Source organism: Salarias fasciatus, chromosome 16, assembly GCF_902148845.1.
Source record: "Salarias fasciatus chromosome 16, fSalaFa1.1, whole genome shotgun sequence".
Classification (NCBI taxonomy): domain Eukaryota; kingdom Metazoa; phylum Chordata; class Actinopteri; order Blenniiformes; family Blenniidae; genus Salarias; species Salarias fasciatus.
The window spans coordinates 12,001,602-12,027,754 of NC_043760.1; the positions used below are offsets into that span (position 1 = coordinate 12,001,602).

The window sequence follows — 26,153 nt, forward strand, 5'->3', positions numbered from 1 at the left end:
ACTCTTCAGTCAATAAGTGCTGTTTTGAAATTGCTTTATAGATTATGAGTAGATTTTCATTTGATTTTTCCAGACTTTTTCGAGTTCGGAAATTCATGTTGTACTCGCTCTACTTTCATTGTCCTGTCATTTTTCTTTTTTTTTTATTTTGCCGCGGTTTTCTGGATTTAGGATTGTATTTGTATCCAGAGTTGACCATGTCATTTGTCTGGTTTGGTCAATACACAACCTTAATGGGTCAATCTCTGTAAAAATGGGAGAAAACAAAAACACTCTGAATTTGTCTCTGCACAGACAGCAGAAAACCCATTTTTCTGAAATGCTGCTGCTGCATATGCACACCTCAGCCTTAGTAAATAGTTCTACTGCACATGGGCAAGTAGAGGAGCAATGTTGACCTCCAGAGTGTCATGACACCCAGAGGCCATACACTTGGTCGTCCGTCCACACGGATGTCAGTGGACTCACCATGGTTAATTCGTTCTCTGCATATGAGTGTGTGGCTTTCATCAGAAACAGCAGCACCCAATACTTACCCACTTTGGTAACAACATCATCTTCAACATTTTTTGTCTAAATGCCAAAAACGAAGCTTATTTAAGCAAAATGTATGTTAAATATATTTTGAAATACATTGAGTTTTACAATGTTGAATAGGGATAAACATATTATTATCTGGGTTCAGCTGTTTATTCACCTTCTTTCTTGAATGACCATTTTTGGAAACTGTCTGGTGGGCCAGACTGGTCCGTGTACCTCTCGGCCATTCGATTTTCGTTTTATTTTGGGAAATCCAAAATCGGGAAACGAGCCGACTTCCGTTTCCCGATTTGATGTTGGGAAACAAAATACGGGAGATGGTCCATTTCCCGTTTCTCGTTTGGAAATTGAAAAACGAAAAACGAAAAACGAGCCTTCATCTGATTTCTAATTATGCGTTTATCAAACAGAAGTCGGGAAATAAAATACGGCCATTATTCTTTTTCTCAAACTTGCTTTGACGGAAACCGGAAGACTTTCTTCTTCGTTTGAAAAGTCAGAGTATTGTGTATGTGCTGCCCCCTTCTGTATGTCTGTGAGCTTCAAACGAAGCCCGCCACCCGATAGACATCAATATTATGTGTGTCAGCATCCCAGCTGTCCTCCCTCACCCGCCACGCGGCCTCTTTCGCCATCTCCGATCGGTGTGAAGATTAAAACGTGATGGAGTCATTTGTATTATTTCGCGGAGGGAGAAGAGTGTCTCTTAGAGGGGAAGACATGACGGTGGACAAAGTCTGCAGGATTTTTCAGGTGAGTAAACATCACATAACATGATATTAAAGGTTTGAATTGTGTTTGTGGGAGATGATTGAATGGAATTAGCATCAATCCAGGTTAGCTAGCATAACTTGGTAATAATTTTCCACTGTATTGTTTATTAGTGTTTTACTAGTTTTTATTACTACTGTCTATAATGCACTGCGCAACACTTTTTTACTCTCAGTAATAGTAGTCAAACACTGTTTTTGGTGCAAAGATGCTATGATAATTTTGAACTGATAAAACTTGTGTTGTAAAGATCATTCCAAATAAAATCTATCTTCCATTTTATCCAATTATACAGGTTAGTGCTGGCAGTGTCTTCATCACTGACGACACAAACACCGCCATTTTCCCTGACATCTCAGGGACTTTCCCCCGAACAAACCTCACGAACCGTGGCCATTATGAGGTCCACGGAGACCAGGGGTCAAGTTTAACCCCAGTCAACAGGGCACCTGTCCCATTCTCGATGCCCTCGTCATCTGTCCCCTCAGTGGGCTCAGGAAGAGCACCAGGATTGGGGATATCAAGACCCATTGGCTTCTCAAGACCACTGCAGAGGTAACGGTTACTACATAATCATGGAATTGAGGCTTAAGCTGAAATTTCATTCTTCAACCTTCCCCAGTCAGAACATACCTGTTTATTGCTGATAATTATTTATTAGCTGGAAATGTTGTATTATATATTTGATTGTGAACTACTGGATGATTCAACATCCCTCAACAAGTAATAAAGTGTCTATTCATCCATTCATTCATTCATCCCCAGGTCAATCCATATCGGTGAGGTTGTCAATGGGAGGTTAGCAACCTCCAGAACAGTGGTCATACGCTTCTCTGAAGCAGAGGCCACTGTTGAGGGGATTGCCTCCAAAGTCAGAGATGCTCTGGACAGTGAGGAGGACATTACCCTGACTGACAGTCAGGGTAATGAAATCATTGATTGTGAGGGAACAAGAAGTAAGTTGTTTTTTTCTCAGACACGACAGGTTATCTGACTGTTTGGTACATATCACACATCTAAACTGGGAATTATATAATAGGAATTTATCAGTCTTTTGAGCTTTTAAATGGAAAAGTAAGGTAGATTCTCTCTGACTCTTCAGACTCCCACTATTGGAAGCAGAATTCCCGCAAAGTATTTGCATTGCTGGACAGTGAATTCCGGGAATTTCAGAGTGGACGGAGGGCCAGAACAAGGTATAACATTTGACATGAAGCAAAAATGTGTGATTTAGGTTGTGAGATACAATGTTTGCATTTTACCTGCACTAACACAGAAATCTTCAATGATTTTTTTTATCCTATATTGTCTTCAGTTGCTTCTTTTTTGTTCCCACATGTAAGTCGAAGGGCTCCAGACAGCCATCTGCAGGATGTCATCGACAAAATCGATGAGCTGAAAAATGCTGCCGAGAACCTCCATGGCATCTCCAATAATATCAATCAGCTATCTGAGATGGCCATGAAGAAAATTCAAGAAGCTGATGTCCAGCCAGCTGTGGAAGCTTTTACCTGCTTGGTTTGTAAAGGTATGCAGAAGATCGGTTATATAGAGACTTGTGAAGTGCAAGATCAGCTGACTTACACTTTGTATAATTTTCAATGAACTGTTTAAATGTGATGATTCTGTATCAGAATTGTGTTTGCATTTACAGCTATCATGGATGAGCCCATGTTTTCCACCTGCTGTTGCTCACTGGTGGGGTGTGGAGCCTGTGTGAGGCAGTGGCTCATAAATGCAGACCACTGCCTGAAGTGCAGAAGCCCAGACTTTGAGTCCAACATCCACCAGGCAAGGGGTCTGGATGCTGCCTTGGCCTTTTTCAAATCAGTGATTTAATGTGTTTTCTCCTTTCCCATGCACTTTTTTTTGTTTGTAGTTCTCATTTTGTGATTGTACATAGTTTGTTTTGCTGTTGCAGTTAGGTTAATGTTTATAATGTCATTGTTTGAAATATTGTGTAATAAATTTATTGATATTTTCCATTGGGCGTTGGTTAAAATGAAGTTCTTGATTCCTTTCTTAATTCATCAATAAACCTTGTCTTAATCTTTTGCTGCAAAAAGAAAAGGAAAAAAAATAGACATCCAAACTTTTTTCAAGGAACTTTAATGGGAGAGCAAACTCTCTCCACTTTTTTTCTGTTCCCTGATCTCTTCACTCACTGCTGACACGGATGAGGTGCTGCAGAGCATCCAGAAAGGCCGTTGGATTGTCATTGGTGATGCCATCGAACAGCGGAGTGATGTCGCCAAAAGCCTCTGAAAATCGTCTTCCAGCCTGTTGTCTCGCCTCTTCTGTGGTGAAAGGGTCGACTCCAAAACCTGAGACCCTGGTCAGGGAAGAGCCTCTCTCTGCATTGTACCAGTCTGCTGCAACAGAGGCACAAGGCAGCAGGTTCTCAGGAACCTGGACTGGACAGCCACCTGAGGCCAGAACATTGGGGATCCCTCTTCCTGCATTGGGTTACAAAAAGGACACAAGGGACAAGAGTCGCACGTGAGCAAGTGAAACAGCCTATTAGCAGTACATCATGATCAAGATTTGCAGTGACTGGTCACTATTTTTCCTCAAACTGTCATGAATATAGACACACTTAAACAATGAGCATGAAAATGAAAGTACCAGGAACTCTGTGAGCATTCCAGGACTCCACAAACCGGCTGATGCCAATACTGGTGACCTGGCATGATAGAGCTGAGACGCAGAACCTGACAACCCCATCCTGCATATCAAGGACCTCCTGGTCTTGCAGATGTGTCAGGCAGGCCTTGATTTTATAGTTGACCCTGTTGTTGACCTACATAGTCACACATACATCACAATTAAATTGTATCTGAGCTCAGTAAAACAAATTTAATATCTCACACAATGAAAAACATACAAACCTCGACCCAAATCCGCTCAATGCGATGGTTCTGAAAGTAAAGAAGTACAAAAAAAAGGAGGGATTTGAATTCATGAATAATGATCGGTTGCATGTAAACAAAAGATGGATGAAATGGATGGTGGATGGTGGATGAAAAAGTAAAAATAAAATATTTTAACAATATCATTCCTGTGAAGTAAAATCAAACTGAATTATCAGAGCATGTTAATTTCACAATGTATTGTTCGGAAAAAGAGCAGCAAAGAAAACCTACTGATGTTGATGGCGTCTGCAGAAATGCCGGCCGCTCCTTGTTGTATCTGTAGTCAGACAGTTTCTCTTGCATGAAGAGACTCAGGTGAAACTCCGTCCCACAGTCTGCCCGAAGCTGATCCCACAGCCCGTACTTCATCACTGCCTCCCTAAAACAACAGCAGTAAACAAAATGAGGTGTACATATGCTGATATGTCTGTGTTTAAGAGCAAAAGACAGCAGGGTCTAAAAGTCATGCTCACTCCGTTCTCACAACATGCTGACATGAAATCTCAGTTGAACATCCTGTGTCTCTGTTAGAACTAAACTGTTTTTGAAATACGTGTAAGAGTTAACACTCTACCTGTACACCTCCTCATATATTTTGAGGTTGTTTTTAATTGGCATGGTGGAATGGGCAACCAATTTCCCACTGTACCCATCGATGGCTACTACATGGGTCACTCCAAACATGACCAACTTCTCATTCTGGTCCATGTGGAGCTTCTGTCCAAAGTAGTCAGCCCTGTATGGGACTGGGTTCAGGTTCCGGGCTCCCTTAAAGAAAGAAAAAGAAAAGACATTTGGTAAATCTGACAGAATTAACTACTGTTCAGTTGTGATTCTCTGGAAAGTAGGCTTACATGTTGGCGAGCCTGGTGGTGTGGAGGGTGAACTGCTCTTAAAGCAGCTCCCACTCTCCTCTCACTGGCATGGATGCCTTTAGAAGACAGGAATCCTGTCATCATTTTCCTTCCGTATGTTGGCCCAACCTATCAATTCCATAAACACACGATTCAGTAAGTTAATGAAAATTCCACACAACAACAAACAGAGATACATCAGGTTGTTGAGAAGAACAATAATAGATTTTTGGATTGTATTATGAATCAATAACCAATATACAAAATGGAATAATTTGTTCATTAGAAAGTGTAAATACCCAATTGTAACTGAAAACAACCTTACTGATACTGAAAGCATCTGTAGCCTCAGATTTGATATTGTTATTTTTTATGTGTATTTTTCTCTCCTGAAAATGTTTCTGTCAACGTGATGAATGAGATCTGAGTCAGCATAATCTGCAGTGTACTGCTGCTGCCAGTAGGTGTCGCTGTACAACTGGTAAAATCAATGAAAAGCCGCGCTTTAAATCATATCCATATAAATTAATGAGGTTTGACGCCGCTCACCTCGGCAGATGCTGCAGCGACTTCAGCCTGGAGTTGATCATCAGACACAAAGGTGGAGAGGCCATGCTCAGAGATCCATCTTCGGACATTTCTGTCTGAAAACCCCCGGACCGGGCCAAACTGACTGCACAGCTGTGCAGAGATTTCACCTGCAGTCATGCCGCTGGCATTCATGTCCACTATTAAGTGGGCGTAATCGTCCAAAGACATTTTTAAAGAAAATGCACGTTTTTTATTGTTCGTTGTCGAGGATGGCGAAGCAGAGGAAAAGAGGGCGAAGCAAAGTAGTAGGAGAAGAAGAAGAAGAAGAAGAGACTCGACTTCCGGTTTTCCGGCAATGCAAACTTGAAAAATGATTGAATTAAATAATGGCCGTATTTTATTTCCCGACTTCTGTTTGATAAACGCATAATTAGAAATCAGATGAAGGCTCGTTTTTCGTTTTTCGATTTTCAATTTCCAAACGAGAAACGGGAAACGGACCATCTCCCGTATTTTGTTTCCCAACATCAAATCGGGAAACGGAAGTCGGCTCGTTTCCCGATTTTGGATTTCCCAAAATAAAACGAAAATCGAATGGCCGAGAGGTACACGGACCCCAGACTGCCAGTTTCCCATGTCTGGTGTACAACAAAAAACAAACAAACAAAAAAAAAACAGTGAGAACAAATGTGAGGCGTGTTACAAATATGCTGGTCCAGTTAATGTGTTGTTCTGCCTTTCTCTGAAGACAAAACAAAGTGTTGCCAACTAGTCCGTCAATCAGCAAGTCTTACCGGAATGATCAACAAGTAAGACTGGTCGGCTCCATGTCAGGGAAAAAGAGGGGGGAAATCAACTTGTTTGTGAAGTCCATTGTTCAGGACGTCTGCTAACAAGACGAACTGCGGAGTGCAGCTCTTCTATCACACGAGGAAATGTCTGTCCAGGCCGCTCGTTGCTGAGAGGACCGGAGTCTTCCTGCAATTGTAACTAAACAGGCCCTTAAAGTGCACAGACTGTCCTGGCTTTGCTTTTAACACCAAATTGTGTCCCATGGGGCTGCTCTATGGTCGAATGTACAGGTCCATTACTGACAGAGAGCCAAAAGTCTGATTTTCTGTGTGCAAGGGACTACAAAAGATGAAATCTTCTAACTTTCCTCATGTCACAAACACAGATATATGTAGGATGTTTCAGACTCAAACAAAAGAAATTAAAGCACTCGATAAATTATCCAGAAAATGACATACATTTCATAAAGACTGTTAAAAATTTGCAGGTTTACAGTTTAAACCAAACATTTTGGGAAAAAGTAAACCACAAACTACTACTGGACAAGCAACCTGTCCACTTTGTACCCTGCTATTGCCCATGATCAGCCGGGATCTGTACCAACACCCGGCAACCCAGAACTGGTTAGGATGGATGAACGGATGAATCCTCAGCTACATTAAGGGAACCAAAAAAATACAATTCCGACTTGTTTTATTAAGACTCAACCCAATAAGTGGATTTCCACTCGACCCTAAAGAAACCATTTGAAACAGCTCTGACTTTGCCTGATTTGTAAACTTGTAAAACTGTAGCTTTTGACGGCATGCACCGCAGTATATATTTCTTCTGCACATGTGCAATGTCTGCAGCATATCGTTCTGTTTGGCTTCTTACAAAAAAAAAAAAAAAAAAAAAAAAAAAGCACTTGCTAGTAGTGCAACATAAAAACTAGATATTTTTCAGTGTTTCTGCTGTTTGTGTGAAGGGACAATGTTTTCAAAATGTTGCTGTGTGAACGCGAAACTTTCCTGCAGTGAAAACACACAAATGTTTAATTTGAGACGTCATTTAAATTGGGTCTCATTTCAAGCAAATCTGAGCTGTATCAGTACTTTGACTCAAACAGAGAGCATGAGCAGCTGGTGGACTGTGATGAAGTGACATTATCCTTCTAACAGAGCGATGCCATGCCTGGTCACAGTGGCACTACAAAGCTAAGAAGTATGCATATGGGAGACACGGCGTGCTCTCACATCCATCACAGCTCATTATCCCGACACTGCCTGCATTTCACTGATCTGCTCGTCCGCCGGTTCCTGAAGCCAGATGCAGCCCGCAGTTGGGCGAGGCGATCCGTGATGCCATGACAGTGATGTCTGGAATGTTGCTATGCAGCTAGTTATCTTTTAATGCTAACATCTTCCTTCCTTTGTAAGCTCAGAAGTTTTTTTTTGTTCATTTGAGAGATGAAGGAGGTTCATTTGAGATTCTTCGAACAGGTGCTACCTTGGCTAATATGTTAAATTCTTTGCGCCTTGTCTGGTACATGCAGATCTTTCACACTGTGCAGACAGAGCCTTTAACTTCATACCGCCTCACAGACATCTGAGCACAAATTAATTATGGCTTATCTGGGAAGACGCTGGATTTATTCATTTACTTTCCTGCTATTCATAAGTTCCACTATATATAACTGTACACTTAGGATATCTCTGCAGAGAGGCCTTGAGTACCTTGACAGTTATTACCATTACTCTTCATAATGATGCTGTTGCCAGTAATTGTATATACTGGAACGCCAGACAATGGGAGAAAGGCCCTCACATACAATAACAATATATTGCCCTGGTATCTCCAGTCTGCAGCGCTGCGTCTCCGGGTTAATTGCAGCTGAGGAAGGAGCTTTGTCCTGATCTACGCTTGTTGCTCTCCGCCCGCCCGCCTGCCACCGTAAATCAAATGAATAATTGAAGCACTCAAGCTGGTTAGGACACATCGATCCTGCCATTATTGATCCACTCATTATTTTTTTATACAGTCATCTTCACCAATCATCTTGCTTTACGATTTGAGATGTGTAGTGTTTTACTTCCCTGCAGCACAGCCAGCAGTTTAGTAATAAACTCTGAACGAGATGAGGCGTCATTCCTCAAACACTGTTGTTTTCCTTTATTGCCACTAATCTCCCAAAATAACATTTTTATGAGCCTTCTCCTTTTATGAAACCTCTATTTTTATAAGTTCCTTTTTCAGTTGAGTTTAGAATTTCTAGGCGTCTGTTATGCTTTTCTACAGCACATTGTGTGCTAATTAATAATACAAAACAAAACTGTGTTACACTGTTTTCATTCAGTTTTGCGAATGATCCACCTGATCTCATTAAAATCTTTGTGTTGGAGCCATTTACAGTCAAATCCAGTAACTACAGTTAGCACTATACATCGGTTTCATTGAAGAAATGGTGTCTTTTGAGCTGTGTACCATAAATCCTCTAATAATGGCCTGTATTCCATTAAAAGCCCGTCTCCTTTAATGACCGGGTGCATTTTTGAAGAAAGTTAATAAAAGCAGCCTCCAAATACAAGCCTGTTTTTTTTCTTTTCTTTTTCTCTGTGAAGCGCTACAGCGCTGTACTGACAATAGTCCTCCTGGTATGGTGACTGTGTGTATAACACGCGTCTGGTAAAAATGGCGGAGGGACAGAAAACATTAAACTGTTGAGATTTAATTTTTTCACATCGATTGAAAAAATAAATGAGCTCAGTACATTTTACTGGGTTCAAACTGACACAAAAGATCTTCCTGCTCTTTTTAAAAATTTTAAAATACAAGCCTCTCTCTTATGCATGCCTCCTTCCATTAAAAGCCTGGTGCCAGCTACAGTTCAGAGAAATAAAAGCCCCGACTACTATAAGAGGATTTACGGTCTGTGTGTGTGAACGTGAACTGGCAGTCAGCCACGGTCACACATGTGAGCATATAAGCCAGATTGTGATCCAAATGACAGAGAGTACAAAACAAAACCAAAACCAGAAAATTAAGGTTAGGCAACAGCACCGCAAAGGAAATGAGAACTGGCGACAAGCAATACCGCCATCAAAACTCCGATGGACAATTTCCACAGATTTTAACGTATTTTAATAAAATGATGCTCAAAATATATCTAATTGTGTTCTATTCTTATCAATAACGTACATAAGCTGCCTTTAACTATGGACATGACTGCTCTCTTGCCTCTGTTGTGTTTTTTTTTAGCCAAAAACATTTTAAAATTTGGGGAGAAATGATATCACATCAATGCAAACTGAGTGACCTGAACTTTGTAACTTTACTATTAAGACATTGAAATGCACAAATAATTGTTGCTGTTTCGGCGCTGTCCTGTAAACATGGCTCAGTGAGCCGCAGTGCTGTTTCCTCACAGAGCGGCCCCTCCTCGGGCCCCATCCCCCTGCTGCACACCGCCAGATAAGACCGCCACGTAAACACCGGACAGGCTGCTCACCAAACGTCCGCTCCCTCGTTTGCGCGTAACAATGCAATTAAGGAAATTATACTGCATTACTGTTGACTTTGGTGCGGAAGTGCAGAGGATTATAAACAGAAAAAAAAAAAGTTTAGGTAAGGATGAACTTATAGAATAACTGTCTGTCTACAGTACTTATTCCAACATGGAACTTCATGGTACTTCTTAAACTCTTAACAGAGTTATTAGCTTCATATATATATATATATATATATATATATATATATATATATATATATATATTGTAGCGTCTCACATTCATTGTATATATCACATATTGTTACAAGAGTTCCAGAAACAATGAATAATAACTTCCATTTTATGCAAAAAGTGGAAAAATTCATGCATCAATTCATCCTTGATTTCTGTTGTTCAGCTGTTTCCTTGTCGCACTCCTTTTCATGTTTATCATTGAATTGTCTTCCTGTTTCATCTATAAATGTTCCGTCACAGGAAAGACACAGGATTTTGTATATATGGTATTGGATTTGTTTCCTGGATGGATTTTGTCCTTCTGTTGGACGAATGACCGTCTCAGTTTGATCAGTGTGTTAATGCTGTATAGTCTGTTCTCTTTGTACTTGTTGTGCCCCTTTTCTTTTCACTCATACATCCCACACTGACCTACAAGTTGAAAAGACAAGAACCTTTTTTATTGTATATGAAACCAAACTACCGTCAGCTTTATTTATTATTTATTCATCTTGTAATGTGACAGACATTAAGGAGTCTGGCACTCACACACACAGAATGCCACATGGCGTGAGACACAGCCTGAGCAGCTTGAGGGTTGTGGTTTCATCTCTGAGAAGAGACTCATCCTTTTATACTGAAAAACATCTGTCCCAAAGCGTGACGAGAACCAGAGAACCCAGTAGTTAGCATTTTAAACAGTTCAATACAGCCTAATGCGACTGCTTTGATTTCCTCGGCACTCTGAGGAGCTTTTATTTACTCAAAAAGTACTTTGTTTGGAAAAGTCGTCTCTCTTCCTCTGGGATCTCTCTGCTTGAGGAAGACACAGACAAATATAATTCTACATCAGGAAGAGACTTGATTACACACTTGAGGACAGAGTTCAAAGCTCAGCAGATTGTTTCTTTGAGTCTGCATTAGTCCGATGTGTATTTTCTATTTTCCCGTGTGTGTGTGTTTGCAAATTGGGATAATACACCATGCATATAAATTGCTATTTAATTGTGAGAGTATGAAAACTAAATAAATGGCAGAGACGGTCCTCTGACGGAATGAGATCTGGGACTTCCTGATGGCTTCAGACCAGATTACTGCAGTGGCTGGCGGGAACGATCCGACGCAGGGTGCTCGATGCAGCACTGCAGCACCAGTGACTCATCATAACAATGACTAACATGACCTGCAAGCACACTTCAAGTGACAGTCAACTCACGGACAGAGAAGAAATGGCTCTCACGGCGGGAAAAAAAAAAGGTCGTCCAGCCCGCCTACGATTTGAAGTACTCACAGAAAGGTTTTAATGGGTTTCAGGAATAGTCCAGCAAACCCTCATGCGCATTGAATGCCCATGTGCAGTTAGAAAAAAGCAAAAAACAAAAAAAAAAAAAAAAACCCTCTTCAGTTTGGTTTTAGATGTGAGTAATCAAAGTGTCACAATTGGTAAAGATCAAAATTGTTAGTGGATGTTACTCCGTTTTCATTTCATTTATTCACACAGAAATTGACGCAGAACAACTACAAAGTGGAAAAGTTGAATTACAAAGTGCTGCGCAGGAGAGAAATGAAGCCCAAAGTCCTCTTGATCAGAATGTCAAAAACAATATCACATCAAATGCTACACCGGAATGAATGAGAACACGAATCAGCTAAAAATACACTGGTGACTAGAAGTCATATAAATTTAGATCAAAGATTGTTTTCAGATGTATTTTAAAAGATTTAAAAGCAGATATCTTCGAAAATGAGCTTCTTAATCCAATTTATACCACACTTTCTCCACTGAATCAGCAAAACACTTCAGTGTTAGTTTTCTGTTTTATACCTCAAATTTTGACTTCGCGACTGATTGTTTCCTAGATTGCTTTGATTTTGAGGAGCTTTTTTTGGCGGCTGTGGAGGTTAAATCCATTTACTCTGATATGTTTAATAACTTGTACACCAGCATATAGACTCCTCATCTGAACCTCTGGTGGAGCATCCCCAGTGGTGTAGGAGTTTGTTCTCTCACCTCTCAGCAACAGTGTTGAGGGTTTGAGTCCGGGCAGATCCATATGGAGTTTGCATTTTGTCCCTGTGTGTGTCTAGGTTTTCTCTTGGTACTCTGGTTTCCTTCTATGGTCCAAAATCACACACTTCAGGATTATTGATGACCCCAGATAGCTTGTAGACTGCCTTCACCCCTTGTTAGCTGCAATCAGCTTCAGCGCCCTGTGAGCCTGGACGGGATCCTGAACTGTCACTGACATGGTAGGAGAAAGAAATACACCAAAAACATTTGTTAAGCTTGGTTCATTCAAGAAAAAGTTCATTATTTGGTTTAAATTAAACCAAGCCCCATTCACCATGGCTCCGTCACGTTAAAGCTTCCGTGTTGCTGCTGTTACTTTTATGATTTTCATCAAGCTGTCTCTAGTCAAAAATCTTCTATACAGAATGTTCTTTATTTTTCACTGCTCCATGTAGGTCTTGAAATATTCACAATCAGCATATTCAGAGTTTACAGAATATTACAACACCAACATTTACGTCTTGAGACTGACTGGTTCTTCTTGCAGTTCTTGATTTGTAAAATGGATTTTTTTCAGCATTATTAATCCAGCAGATGCTGTTTAGAGACACATAAAAGTGCAGTGAGTGAATGGTCTTGCATTTTCTGAAATTGAAATTTAGCAACTTGCAAAAAAAAAGAAGTAAAACATGAGTCAGAATGGGTTTCTCATGCAAATAGTTTGGAAGAGTGAAAGGAAAAGGGTGGATCGTTTGTTTTTAATCTTCAGCCAGAAAACAATTCTAATAAAAAAAGAAGAAGAAAAAAAAGAACCGCTGGCACCCCTGAGGCTGCAGTCGGGCTCATCTGGAGTTCAAACAGCTGCCTCATCAGATTACCCTGCTGTTTCACTTTAACAGGAAGAGCTTTTATAGCGATCTGGCCCAGAGCGTCGCCGAGCTGAGTGACGGCAGGGGACTCTCAACTCACTGCTCAGTTCAAGCTGTGCGAGCACTGTGGCAAATATGCATTTGGCTTCATTATCAATAACAGTTGGAACCAATGATAATATTTAGTGCTGTTGGCTCACAGCTTGACGGTTCCACCATCCAGATAATGTGTTGATGGAATCAAGTGTTCTATATCAGTGATCTCCAGCCTTTATCCCAGAAGACTCTTAAAGAAGTGTTTCCAGACCACACTTTCAAAAAGTTGGTCTTGACTGTCTCAGCCCCCTAAAACGTTAGTCCTCTCTTGGTCTTGATTACAATACTCAACGTTGTCCCTACGAAAGGCGGTGGATCCGTTTGTGATATCTGAATATTAATATCCATCTTCTACAGAGCTTTATCCGGGGTGCTGGAGCCAATCCCAGCGAACTGAGCCGGTGCAGGTTACACCCTGGACAGGCTGCCAGTCTGAACATTAACATGCTTTGGGGAAACACTCACTGTCAACATACAAAAGCAGAAATTTTTAAAATAGAAGCAGTAAATAGTTTACCGAATCAGCTCTAGATTGTAGAAGGTGTCTTAATTTAGTTTTGTTTTAAAGCAGACAAAGAATTGATCTTCCTCTGGGTTATGTTAATAAGTAGGGGAATCACTGTCAGTTTGGCCACAGTTGCCTTGAAAAAGTAATCTAATTACTGGTTTGAACTAATGTAGTTGTTTTACTGATTACTCGATTTTAAACGTAACATTAGAAGATACTTTATTAGTTACATTCAGAATTGAATTGCATTCCTCCCAAAATATAGAATAAAGACAGTGTTTCTTTACTTAACTTTATATAAAACTTTTCTAAGTGTCAAGAGATGATCTGTGATTAATTTAAAAAGAATTTAATGCAAGTTTTTTTTTTTAATCAGGTTCAAATAAAACAATATTCCAACAGTGTCACTGGCCAGTCTTTTAGAAAGACAAACAAAACTGCACTCCCACATCAGAGGAGCCAGGAGTGGCTTCACAAAATAAAACAGTGAATAATAGCATATGTAAGCTCTCATGTCTACTTTTGTGACTTTGGCCTAATCTTATGTTGTAATCACATGTAGTGAGTGAAACAGTGGAGTTTGGTGGTTAAACCTGTGGTCGTGTCTCATTAACAGAAGTTTCTCAAACCTCTTGTCAGAAAGTCTATTTCTTGTAGGCGGGAGCAAAAACTGAAAAGTAGCTCCACTGAAGCACTTGATGGGGTTGGAGTGTTTTACTTTAAGAAAATGTTCTTTATGTTTGCAAATTGATACAGAATTTTCATTCCCTCCTACCTGCATCTCTCAGCCATCAGAATTTTGAACAACTGACAGCTGTGAGAAGGCCATCTTTGTTGTCCAGCACACCTCCAGAAAGAGTCTGGATAGTCTGAGAAAAATAATTAATGTTTATGCCTACAAGGCCTATTTATTATGTCACTGACTGAACCGCTGATCTGTTTGAGGGCCACGGGTTGCTGGAGCGAATCCCAGCTACTGATAAACACCGTGGCAGTTCACCAGGCCTTCACAGGGCAAACGCATGGAGATAGTCAACCACACACACATTCACAGTCACCCAATAACTTCACATTGGTCAGAGGCCAGAGTACTCGAAGGAAACCCACACACCCAAGGGGAGAACATGCAAACTCCACACATGAAGGCCAAAAGCCCCAGTCGGTATTTGAACCCAGGACCTTCTTGCTGTGAGGCAAGAATCACTGCCAACATGCAGCCTGCCTGTTGTTAATAGTAATTGCAGTCTTGTTTTAATATGGTATCAAACGAGGTTGAATAAACCGTGTTTTAAGGGAAACATTTCCTCGACAAGACACTGCACAATTAACTTATTCAGCTCTCTCCTACTTGATGGTTTTGCACCGAAGTCCAGCTTCAGTTGTTGGGGTTTTGGGGGAGCGGATCTCCTGCAGTAGTCGCAGCTCAATATGACTTTGTCACCAGCACAAAGTGTACAACATACTCTGAGTTTGTGGCAGGTAAAAATTACAAAGTCAAAGTAGTAACAGTATTTCCAGCGAGAAAATGTCCGATTTTACTGTCAAAAGAAAGAATTTCATTAAGATCACATTGTTTGGATGGACTCCCTGTACCTATGAAAAACTTCTTCATGTACTTGGCTTTCACACACAACCCACAGACATGCTTGTTGGAGTAATTAGTGAGTAAATTCTTTGTGGGCGACAGTGATTGTGTGTCAGCCTGTTTGCCAGTTACGCTGCCTTTCTCCCATCGACTCCCCTCAAAAACCTTTTCTAAAGAGGGTAAAAAAGACGGATGGATTGATATGTCAAGTCTGACACAGTTATTGCTGAAGACAACTTGTTCTTTTCCCCTCTGTGTCTCCAGGGATTTCAGCCTGTGGCGTCGAAGCATCGGCATGTCTGTCACAGACTTGCTAAAATGTACAGAGAAATACATCCCCCCTCCGCTCACACTGATAAAATCAGCCGTGTTCTTGGCAGCTGAGACGGACACAATCATCTGAACGCAGATCTAAACCAGACACAGAGACCCTATTCATGCCTTTTTTTGTCACAAATAATTGCACAGATAAGATCCGGGCCGAGCCTCATTGTGCTCGTCACAATCTGTTTCCTGCCTCTGCGTTTCGCTGCCATTGTGATGATTTCATCTGACGGCTGCTCCGTTGGAGGAATAATGTGTCTCTCGTGACGCTCGATCACATTTTGATAAGTCATTGTATTCTACACATTATCTGAACATGATGTTTAATCCTAATCAATCCAAGGTTCATCTGGACCATGTACTGTATCATCTCTAATCCTAATGGTGTCTCTTCTTCATAGCTCTCTGCACTGAATCAATTTAATCACCACTTGCTGGAGTCCCTGCTCTGTCTCACTCTGCAATTGTACAGCTGGAGTCTCCTGACTTTCAGTTAAAGGGATAGTTCGCAATTTTTGACATGAATCTGTATAGCATCCCTGTCAGCAGTGTTGTTCATTCACACAGACTGACCCCTGACGGCGTCCAGTGAGCAGAGATCCTGTCCGGTTTTGGTCCAGACGAAAGTAGTCCGGCAAGTTTGCTGGGGTCCCGAAAATAAAGCGTTTTTCTTCTCAAACCAATATGTGTTCGAAAGAGCGATATATTTGCATCACAAACCGTTGTCTGCGAAAAAGTCAGACCTCGTAAATGCTTGGCACTATTTTCTCTCCCTTCATATCACTCCGCGCCGCCTCCAGCTGGCGGCCGTGCTGGTTTCACTTTGTTTACCGCTTGTTAAGAGCTAGCTAGCTCTAGCTCTAGCTGTTAGCATCTCCGTGCTGCCTCCAGCTGGAGCTATGAGCTGGACAGGATCTCTGCTCACTGGACGCCGTCAGGGGTAAGTCTGTGTGAATGCGCAACACTGCTGACGGGGATGCCATACAGATTCATGTCAAAAATCCCGAACTATCCCTTTAAAGCTTTGCAGCCACCAGCTGGTTGGCCGACTAGATGGTTGGATTCCACTTGTGTTGTACTTTTCCACTGATTCAACAGTAGCTCAAAGCATACACACTCACACACCAGGACGGACCGGAAGGTCAACTTTGGGCTCAAAGTCTTCTTCAAGGACACTTCAAGGTTATATATTTGCAGTTGTTCAGGCAATCAAAGTGCAACTTTGCAAATGGAAGACATCCTATTTTACCAACTGAGCCACGCCTCATCGATGACTCATGTGACTTTCGATACCATCAATAAATGATCATTTCACTCTAAATGGAAACACTTGATGAGTTTCAGAGCTACTGTCTTTCTCGGACGTGCTCAGATGGTTAATTTCAGGATTTATTCGTTACTATTTTGTTAAACTCCTGTTTACTCTCAGGTTGTGATGAAGAACACCAAACCCGAGACCGAGCCAACACCAAGACAACAACATCCAGAAGAAGTGGACTAGATGTGTTTACAAGAGAAACTTTTCCTTTCCACAGTCGCTTATGCTTGCTCATGTGGATCTGTTGGGTTTCTCTGTAAAAGTGTCTAGAATCGACCATGTTGTAATTGGCACTTCATAAATAAAGCTGAATTGAATTGAACTGAAACCTGTTCAAACTGAACACAAATTAACATAAGAAAACATGAAGTTACAGAGAGAATATAAGAAAAGTATAAGATGTTTGACATAACAAATACTCCTACTTCTATGAGTATTTATTACTTCTAATCACATTTACTCCTTTAATACTTAAAATACTGTATAAGACTGGTTTGCTGCTGTCTGCTTCTTAATAGTTCTTTCCAGCGGATTTGTTGTCTTATTTTTTGCACTAAAGTCCCGACAACTACACTTTACATTAATTTTCTAAGTAACTAGTTCCATAATACATCATCTCAGTTATTTTCAAAGAAATGGCTTTGACCTGATATCATAAATAGTTTTTAGTGCACTTTCAAACTCATCGTTAAAAAAAACATTTTACTGCAGAATTGGAACAGATTCTCAGTTTTCACCAAAGACATCAGAATAACAACATAGGCTAACCTGAAAAAGTAAAATAAAATAAAAAAAACAAATAAAATGTGAAGTGGAGCCTGTTAAAAGGTGCCTACATTGTGGCAAACGGAGGTAGGTGTGGTGCGTGAAGATGTTTTGTGTCCTCAAGGCGCCTGCTAGAATGTGCAGGAATGATAAGGTGGAGCTAAAACAAAGAAACACTGACAGACAGAAAGTCACGCTGAGGTGAGGTCAAATCAGGGAGAAACACGTTTGACTTTTCCCTTCGTGGTGAGTGCAGCTTGTACCGTGTATTATTCCACTGACTACCCAAGAATGTGTTTAAACTCAAGTTGAATGAAAACATGTGCCAGGACTGAATCATGCTCTCAAAATGTTCTGATATCTTCCGCTGTCGACCCCAGACAGAGATAAACCACATCCCAGGCTGCTCATCCAGTGGTTTTTGGAGGGTCACGTGAAACAAGATCCCCTCCCGAAACAACCCAACCTCAAAAACAAACCCTCAGCAGATGATGTGAGCTGCTGGCAGTGTTTGGCAGGATTTATAGTCCGAGCTCCTGCACCGGGACTGACCTGTGGAAACTTCCTGCATGTGTTGAAAAGAGAGTTCCCGTGCCCTCAATGTGGATCTGGAGCACGCGCCACACACACACACACACACACACACACACACACACACACACACACACATGCTCACACACGCTTTCTCCTTTCCATTAGCAGAGGCTTTCCCACAGATTCCCTGAATAAACCCAGAAACTGTTGTTATCGACAATCATAATATCGCTGGCAGGGTTAACCACAGGAACAGGAAACGGGTCGGTGCTTTAAGTGCTTGTCAGTAAACAGTTTGGCGATAGAAGCTTCTGATATGCCCTCTTGCTCTTATTTCACACAACTGTTGCATTTAGCTTGAAAATATCATCAATAACTTAAATCTGAGCAAAGCATTGGGAACATAAAACAGCATTTATTTTAAGCCAGACTCTTGTGGTAAGTCTTATTCGGGCCTCTTTTGTGTAGATAATAATTATGTAAGGAGTCAATTATTTATAAATACAGTTGGTGATTTATGATGTTTCTTAACATGTTTTATCATGCATTAATAAAATATGAGGGTGCTTTTTGAAGTATTTAAATATCCTGAACCCCCAGGGTGTGTTAATGAATTTTTAATGAAAGGTGAAGCATTGATTTCTTTCTTTTTTTTTTTTTTCTTAAAGAATTTAAAGTTGATGTGTAGGAAACCTTGCAAAACAAATAAATAAAGATCGAATTTAAAAAAATGCTTTTTTTTTTATTACTGAATTTGGGTGTCTAAAAGGGTGGGGCCATTTAGACAGTGCATACCTCCAAAGAATTAAGTTGCTCTCTGAGAACTTGGGCTTTACCCTCCTCCAAACTCATAGTAGAAAAGTTTCTTGTAGCATTGCTACTTGGAGCCGAAAGACTTGCAGATAAGTCAAAAATGACAGCAAAACCCAAAACATAATGATCTTTGTAAAGTCACTAGACTTCAGATCCACACACTGTATATGGAAACATTGTTCTTTTATGAAGATATGATAATCTAATGTTTACATATGATATGATTAGTTCATTTCAGAGCCCATCATTGAGAACCAACATTTCATTTAGATGAACAAATGCCAATTTACAGCACTGTTTCTATAAAGATGAGCTGATTTGATTTTGATTTGGTCTCCTATGGACCGGCCCTGCTCATTGGTCAGAACACAGAGTCCCTCACTGAGGTTCTGTTGACACATTTTCTATCTGCATGTTTCCATCTTTTCATTAAATTAAAAGATAAATGATCTTAGCTGTCTCTTATCTTTACAGTAAATTCCTTTGGAGTGTTTCATCCATATAGAAGGAAATGCTAATTAACAGCAGGCGTCTTGAGCCTGTTTGGACCTAGATAAAGACTGACTCGCTAATCTGGTTACAATTTATTCTGTTTCTGATTGGAATTTTCTTCATTACGAGCACAAACCTGTTTACAGCAGCCAGCTGCACACACTGATTCTGTCAAGTTGATGAGCAGGGGGAAGCGGAGTTTAAATACTGAACTGAAACAAAATTGTTTTTAAGTCTTTCGTCAGTGTTTACTTGTACCGCCTTCATTTGAGCACAGATTGACAGAAAAACACCGTCAGCCAGATGGGTGAAGAACTCAACACAAGTTGACAGGCCCTTTTTTCACGCATTTCACTAAAAACTCTCATTTTTACCACTTACCAGCGGAAGGCTTAACTTCCTGTGTTTTCTCAGGTAGAGCACGCACCCTCCTCACAGATCCTCTGCAGTCTTACTCCAAGACTTAAATCTCAAACATGCAGTTTTCTATTTTACGCAAACTTCATGGGAGAGTCCTCCCCAGTAATAACCTGGAACAATCGATTTGCTGAGTGTACTGGAAAATAAAAGAAGCACACTGCCTTCTCTGGGTAGAGTTTCCCATCTTTCTTTGATTTTGGTGAAAAGTGGGTCATCTTTAATCTGTTTAATGAGGCTGACATGAGTAATGGCGCACAGATGTGGGAAACTCAGCGCAGCTGATGCACATGTATAGGTTTAGAGTAAGAAAAAACAAAACAAGCGAAGATGCAGAACCCTCTCTGACATAGGAAGAGCTCATCATTTGCTGCGGTCGTCTTTCTTCCACAGGAATTCCCTCTTCACACGACACGGAGTCACTTCCCCTGAGAAAGGCGTTACGTAACACACTGCCAGTGTTTCCAGAGATCTGTCTTTGCGCTGACTGGCCAGCCTTCTACAGCCTCATTTTAGCCTTAAGGCCATGAATACATAATTAATGATCCCGAAGAAATGAGCTAGCGGTTAAAAATGCATCCATCATCAGTAATTGCCTGTCACATTGCTCATTTAGTCTGATATGGTCATAACTTTTCCGGTTATTAAAGGATCCAGGTGGGTGGATGAACATTTTAACAGGATCAGGGATTATCAAACATATCACCAAAACACTGGATGCGTGCTTACATCTGTGTACACTCACTCGGAGCCTCAACCCACACTACCTGCTTTCTGTCAGGAGGTTTCGTTTTGATTGCTTTGTTAATTAGTGTCTGGTTTCCCTTCAGCGGTTACGGTGACCTTTTCCTCTCCCGCTATCAATACTTGCCAAACAGTGCCTGAGTGAAAACTGATGCTTGATGTATCAGCTACAAATGCTCTGTTTTCCTCCTGGGTAATAAAGACAGTTTATCACTAGTTAAAAGACACGCTGGATTCTCTGTGGCTGGGATCCATACAACCTGTACAACAGAGTTTTTAAGCGTTTGCAGAACTATCTAATGGTGATTTCTTGATGCTTTTCAAACTTCAACATATTTCTAAAGGATTTTAGGATCCATAGGTTAAAGGTGTAATACAGGATTTTCGCGAAAAGACAAAGCCAAACGTCTGTAACTCACTTTTTGAAAAACGCGCATGCGCCACACCATCCGCCCGGCTCTCCTGCTTCGCCCAGAAAATGCCTATCAATGGCGGAAGTGTGCGAGCGCGTTCTCATCTTCTCTGGGCGTGCACGGCTCTGTTTACAATTTCTGTGATCGGCCTCGCTCATAAAGCTTGTTTTCCGAAACAGTTACAGTTTCATTATGTCAGACTGGCCATCGGTAAGTACTAGCTGAAACCGAAGCTCACCGGCTACATAAACACTCTGAATGCACATGCGCAATACGTAGAACGTGATTGGGAGCAAGCACACAACGGCTTGATGAAAGCAGCTCGTCAGAATGATTGACAAACAGACCCACCAGTTATTTTGATGATGCACTCAAAGCAAATAGAAAATCCTGTATTACACCTTTACTAACAGCAAAATTCTTGTTTTGCTACATCCTGTTTTAAAGGGGCTGTATCATGCTTTTTTTTAGCTAGTCCAAACCCTATTATTGGCATTAACATGGTAACAGTTTATTTTTGGCGCTAAGGAAAAGTCATTTTGTGTGAAATAAAAGACTTTCTGGGGTTAATTCTGAAACCCGGAAGAGAAAACGCTCTGTTTCACTGAAAATCCCGCCTCTCCCCCTGTGGACTTTGACTGACAGCGAACTTCAACCAATCGGAGCTTCAAAACAAATACGTAATGCGTTAGCGTCTCTAAGGCTACGTTCACACTGCAGGGCTTAATGCTCAATTCGGATTTTTTTGTGAAATCCGATTTTTTTGCGAGTTCGTTCACATTTACAATAAAATGCAACTTGTATGTGATCTCCAGTCTGAACGGAATACCACCCAAAAGTGTCCCGCATGCGCAGAAGAGGACAGAATGACGTCACGCAGCAGCGCGCTTCAGTGTTTGCGGAACCCAGAAACAACATACAGAATCTGTAGCTTTTCAAGCGTCGATGATTTATTTAAGAACTGATCAAACACGTATTCTCACAATTGAATAGTGAGCAATCATTTCAGTGCTGCGCTTCTAATCAGCCGCGCCGAGCTCCTTCTGTGTGTGTGTGTGTGTGTGTGTGTGTGAGAGAGAGAGAGAGAGAGAGACAGGGAGAGAGAGAGAGAGAGAGAGGGAGCGAGAGAGAGGGAGAGAGATAGGGAGAGAGGGAGAGCGCGCGTGTGGATATAATTATTATTTTTCCCTCTCTGTTGTCCTGGCGCTGCAGAATTTAGCGAATGAGAAGGAAGAGAGCCAAGTTTTTGGCCATGGCGTTTTGTGGGGCAGCGGCAGCAACAGAGAAACGCAGTCAGGAGTGGGGGGACAGTGATGAGAGGCTTTAATGATACGGAGTTCAATAATATTTTTCGGATGACAAGAACTCCCTTAATGTGCGTCTGCGAGCGCCTTTTTTTTAACACTCACGGTAAGACACACATCTTCAGCGCCCCACATCGTGACGTGTTGGTCGGATAAATGCGACCTGGCCGTTCAGACTGAAGTCGCATGGCAAAAGATCCGATACGTATCGGATTTAGGACCACATATCCAAGTGGCCTGGGTCGCATTTGAAAAAATCTGATCTGTGTCATTCAGACTGTCAGGAAAAGATCCGATACAGGTCGCATAGGGGCAAAAAAATCGGATTTGGGTCACTTCAGCCTGCAGTGTGAATGTAGCCTATGGGTTAGCTTTAGCTCTTTAGCTCTAGCTTCTCTACACGCAAAGACACGCGAAAACGTCTTTTCCTGTTAGAAACTCACCAAGCGCAGACCCTTCAGACCCTTCAGACTCTTGCTCTTGCTTGATTGTTGCTTTCAGACGATGGTTAAAGTTTATGTCCGTAATCGGAGTTACAAAAAGCGGCAACGCTGATTGCCGAGGGCCTGCGGGAGGGGGGCTCAGGGGAGCCATCTTCACTGTGTGACGTCAACGTGGGAAACAGAGCGTTTTCATGGGTATGGGAGGGGCTGCCTCTCTGAGCTGCTGAAAAAGGAGGAAAGCTCAAACACACAGGCACGAAGGAAAAAAACGCATTGGGAGTGTTTTTGGTGAGTACATAACTATATAACAAGGTTAAAACATACAGAAAGTGAATTTTGCATGGTACAGCCCCTTTTAGCATTTTTCATCGCATGCTCATCCAAACGGATTGAGCTTTCAAGTTTAGACAAGATCGATCTGCAGGAAATGGAGTAGACTCCATGTTTGTTTGCATTCATTTGCCAGTTGAGTATTTAAAAGGAGCTCTGAGTCCTAAAAGAGACACAATTAAATAGGATACCTTGGATTTGGCTGTAATCCAGGAGGAAGTTATCAAAGAAAATGAAAATGTGAAAGCAAATCCAAAGGATCACATTACTGAGGAAGGCATGTGTTCCAGTGTCCGATCTTCACGCTCACTTTTGGGGGTAACAGTTTCATTCCTGGGTTAAGAGTCATTCTTTGTGTTGCACGTTGATCCAACCAGGAATTAACATCTTGTACCTCTGCTTTCCCACACTTGTTTGCAGTAGCAAAGCTTGTATTGGTTTCTGTGAAACTCTGAATTTTATGGGAGTAATTTACAAGCCCACTGCCCAAACCCCCAACCCGGATGGCCAGGGGATCGTTCTTCCTCTGGTCTCTACCCTTCAACCTCTTCCATGTGTTTCATAAGAAACAGAGAATGACTTTATTAAAATCCACAAATGGAAGTCATTGAGGGACAGCTGTAGAAATGTCTTTCACTACATTAAGTCAGTTTGAACCTCCTTTTTAAGTTCTTTAAGAATCTTTAGCAAGAAATTTTGAGACATAATCCGTTTTGTATATTATTCCACAGGCTTTACCTCCTCTCAATATTTTGCATGAGCTGGTACACACATGTGATAATCCATGTGCACTGTTTGGTACGTCTGTCTGAAGCATTTCTCAGCCTGTCCCATTGGTAGATCAGCTTCCACATGTGAATGCGTGCAATATCACATTTCCGCATTTTTATATGTGCCTTCAATGAATCGGGCTCCATGTGTGCAACTGTAGTTGTAGAATTGCACCAAAGCGTTTTTATTTAATTTTATTTATTTTATTTAAGAATGTGTATATTAAAAATAGTTTTACCTTCAACTTATTTCTTTTATCTTCTTTTTCATATAATCAAACAAAAGAAAAAAAACATAGAGAGTGTAAAAACATTTGAATCAGCAGTACATATAAAGAATGTATAACTTTTTTCATTTTTCTGTTCAATAACAGCAGAATATTTCCAAAATGTTGCCAGAAGAGTGACAGGAGGTGGTGAAAGTTGTACTCTGTCTCTGAGCAGTGTGTGCTCATGCAAGCACAGACAGTTCGCTCTGATTAGACATATGATGAAAAGTTTGAATATTCGTTTTTCCACCCAGTAGACACTGCTGAATTCTCTGGGGAGTCTGAACCGATTTATTTGTGCTCCAGTCAAAATCCGAAATGCTCCAAAGATGAAGATTTATGCAAAGATTTTCATTTGTATGACCTGTGTAAACATCTCTATTACAGGCTTTATTCATAATGTAGAGTACATGTAGCCTGTAGTCTTGCCCGCATCTGTGTTGATATTTCTTTTCTCTGTAAGCAGATACATTTGCCAAGCACTAGAGCCCAAGGCAATTTTCCCATCGGGGACAATAATGTGCATTTTATTCTATCTCAGCACAGAGATGAGGCTATGAATCTGTGCTGATCCTTTTTTTTTATTTCCCTGGATCCATCCACAGCTTGTCACAATAACGCCAAACAGAAAGAGTCCATTTGGAAGCAACTTGTATTAGCATTACCTGTCCTGGATTTGAATATATTTATGTAATAATCCAGATTACTATGATGGTTGTTGTAAATTACCAGCTTCTGTGCCGAGTATCAAAAAGTCCAGTTCGTGGTGTTTGTTTTCTTCTCTCGGTGTGGAAGACTGAGCTCGGCCAAGCAACCCGTGACCTCCGACCTCAACGCTGAGACTCCCCCACATTCAGATTCTCTAGAAGAGTCTGAGCTTCACTGCAGGAGTGACCTCTCTCTGCCCCTGACATGTAATTTACAGCACTTGTCGGTGCCGCATTATGAAGAGTCTCCTCTCTTTGTGCAGCTGGTATTGTTCTGCTGAGCCATCACTGCTAATTTCATGTGGTCTCTTCAAACACTGAGGATGTTTGTGTTGGTTCCAACACTGAATTAATTTAAATGCAGTTATGTAGGTTTACTTGTTAGTCAAACAGATGCCTGAAAGCACAGTTTGCCGGTCATTACACAATAATTGACATGATTATATTCTTCTAAAATAAAGAGGTTTTTTTTTTTTTTTGCCCCAGAGGAAGAGAATTCCAATATACCATACAGGAAACTCCTGTCACTGAATTTAGGGAGACATCCACACTCAGCTGTTGATATCAGTGCCGCTTTACAAAATTAACTTCCATAGATACAAGCTGGATGCAACAGGTGCATCCACTCTCTCCCAGAACGGTCAGAGTATTTTGGAAAAGGGACAACGGAAGTCCTGAAATATCATTTTTCAAGGAAGACGTGAGGACAGCTGAAGGCAGTAGTGTAGAGAAGTTGGCCTAACACTATAAAAAGAAACATGCTCCTGCTGTGAAGCAAAATCATATTTTTCATCATTTATTGTTTTTAATTGACTAGATTGGGTTAAAAAAAAAAAAGAGATGAACAGGAGAATGCATCACGACAGGGTGAATCTGCAGGAGATGAATGCCTCTGCATTTCTATCTGTTTATGGTTCTGTGGTGCAGTGGTTAGCCCCGTCACCTCAAAGCAAAAATACAGAAGGTTCGAGGCTTTTGTCTGCAGATTCTCATGAGCAGACAAAAGCCGCTGTGCCTGCTCTGGGTTGCTGCATTATGAATAACCAGACTTGTCCCAAACAGCCCAAAGAGAGAAAACAAGGCAGAACAATAGAAATAGAAAGTGTGGAAGTAGAAGTTCCTGTTCTTCTTTCGTCCCCTCCTTTATTTGAGGAAAGTGTTTGTGTGTGTGTGTGAGTGTGTGAGGGAGAGTGAGAGAAACAAAGAGTGCCAGAGTCTGGGTGTGTCTGTCTGTTTTTTCTTTTTTCATAAAGTAGGAAATGGGGTGAGGGAGCTTGAAGACCCCGTCCCTGGAGAATGCAGGAAGCTGAGGGGAAAAACAGAGGAAACAGTCCCACATTT

The 26,153-nt window shown here is 41.1% G+C and overlaps 1 protein-coding gene and 1 long non-coding RNA gene across 2 annotated transcripts; both read left to right on the top strand.

Annotated features, from left to right (window-relative positions):
* The first annotated feature begins 752 nt into the window (after positions 1-752).
* LOC115402855 (uncharacterized) lies at positions 753-3,160 on the top strand. Its single transcript, XM_030111461.1, has 6 exons — positions 753-1,293; positions 1,607-1,866; positions 2,077-2,267; positions 2,414-2,507; positions 2,655-2,839; positions 2,966-3,160. Exons 1-6 carry the CDS (start codon positions 1,204-1,206, stop codon positions 3,148-3,150), a joined length of 1,005 nt encoding a protein of 334 aa, XP_029967321.1. The 5' UTR covers positions 753-1,203; the 3' UTR covers positions 3,151-3,160.
* Positions 3,161-3,421: 261 nt separating this feature from the next.
* LOC115402862 (uncharacterized) lies at positions 3,422-26,147 on the top strand. Its single transcript, XR_003933166.1, has 3 exons — positions 3,422-3,776; positions 24,866-24,871; positions 26,137-26,147. It is a non-coding gene; the product is annotated as an uncharacterized LOC115402862 (long non-coding RNA).
* The last annotated feature ends 6 nt before the right edge of the window (positions 26,148-26,153 follow it).

Coding starts and splice junctions, on each gene's coding strand:
- LOC115402855 (XM_030111461.1), top strand. CDS start 1,204: ATGGAGTCATTTGTATTATTTCGCGGAGGGAGAAGAGTGTCTCTTAGA. Junction 2,268..2,413: donor TGATTGTGAGGGAACAAGAA/GTAAGTTGTTTT, acceptor CTGACTCTTCAG/ACTCCCACTATTGGAAGCAG. Junction 2,508..2,654: donor GGACGGAGGGCCAGAACAAG/GTATAACATTTG, acceptor CCCACATGTAAG/TCGAAGGGCTCCAGACAGCC.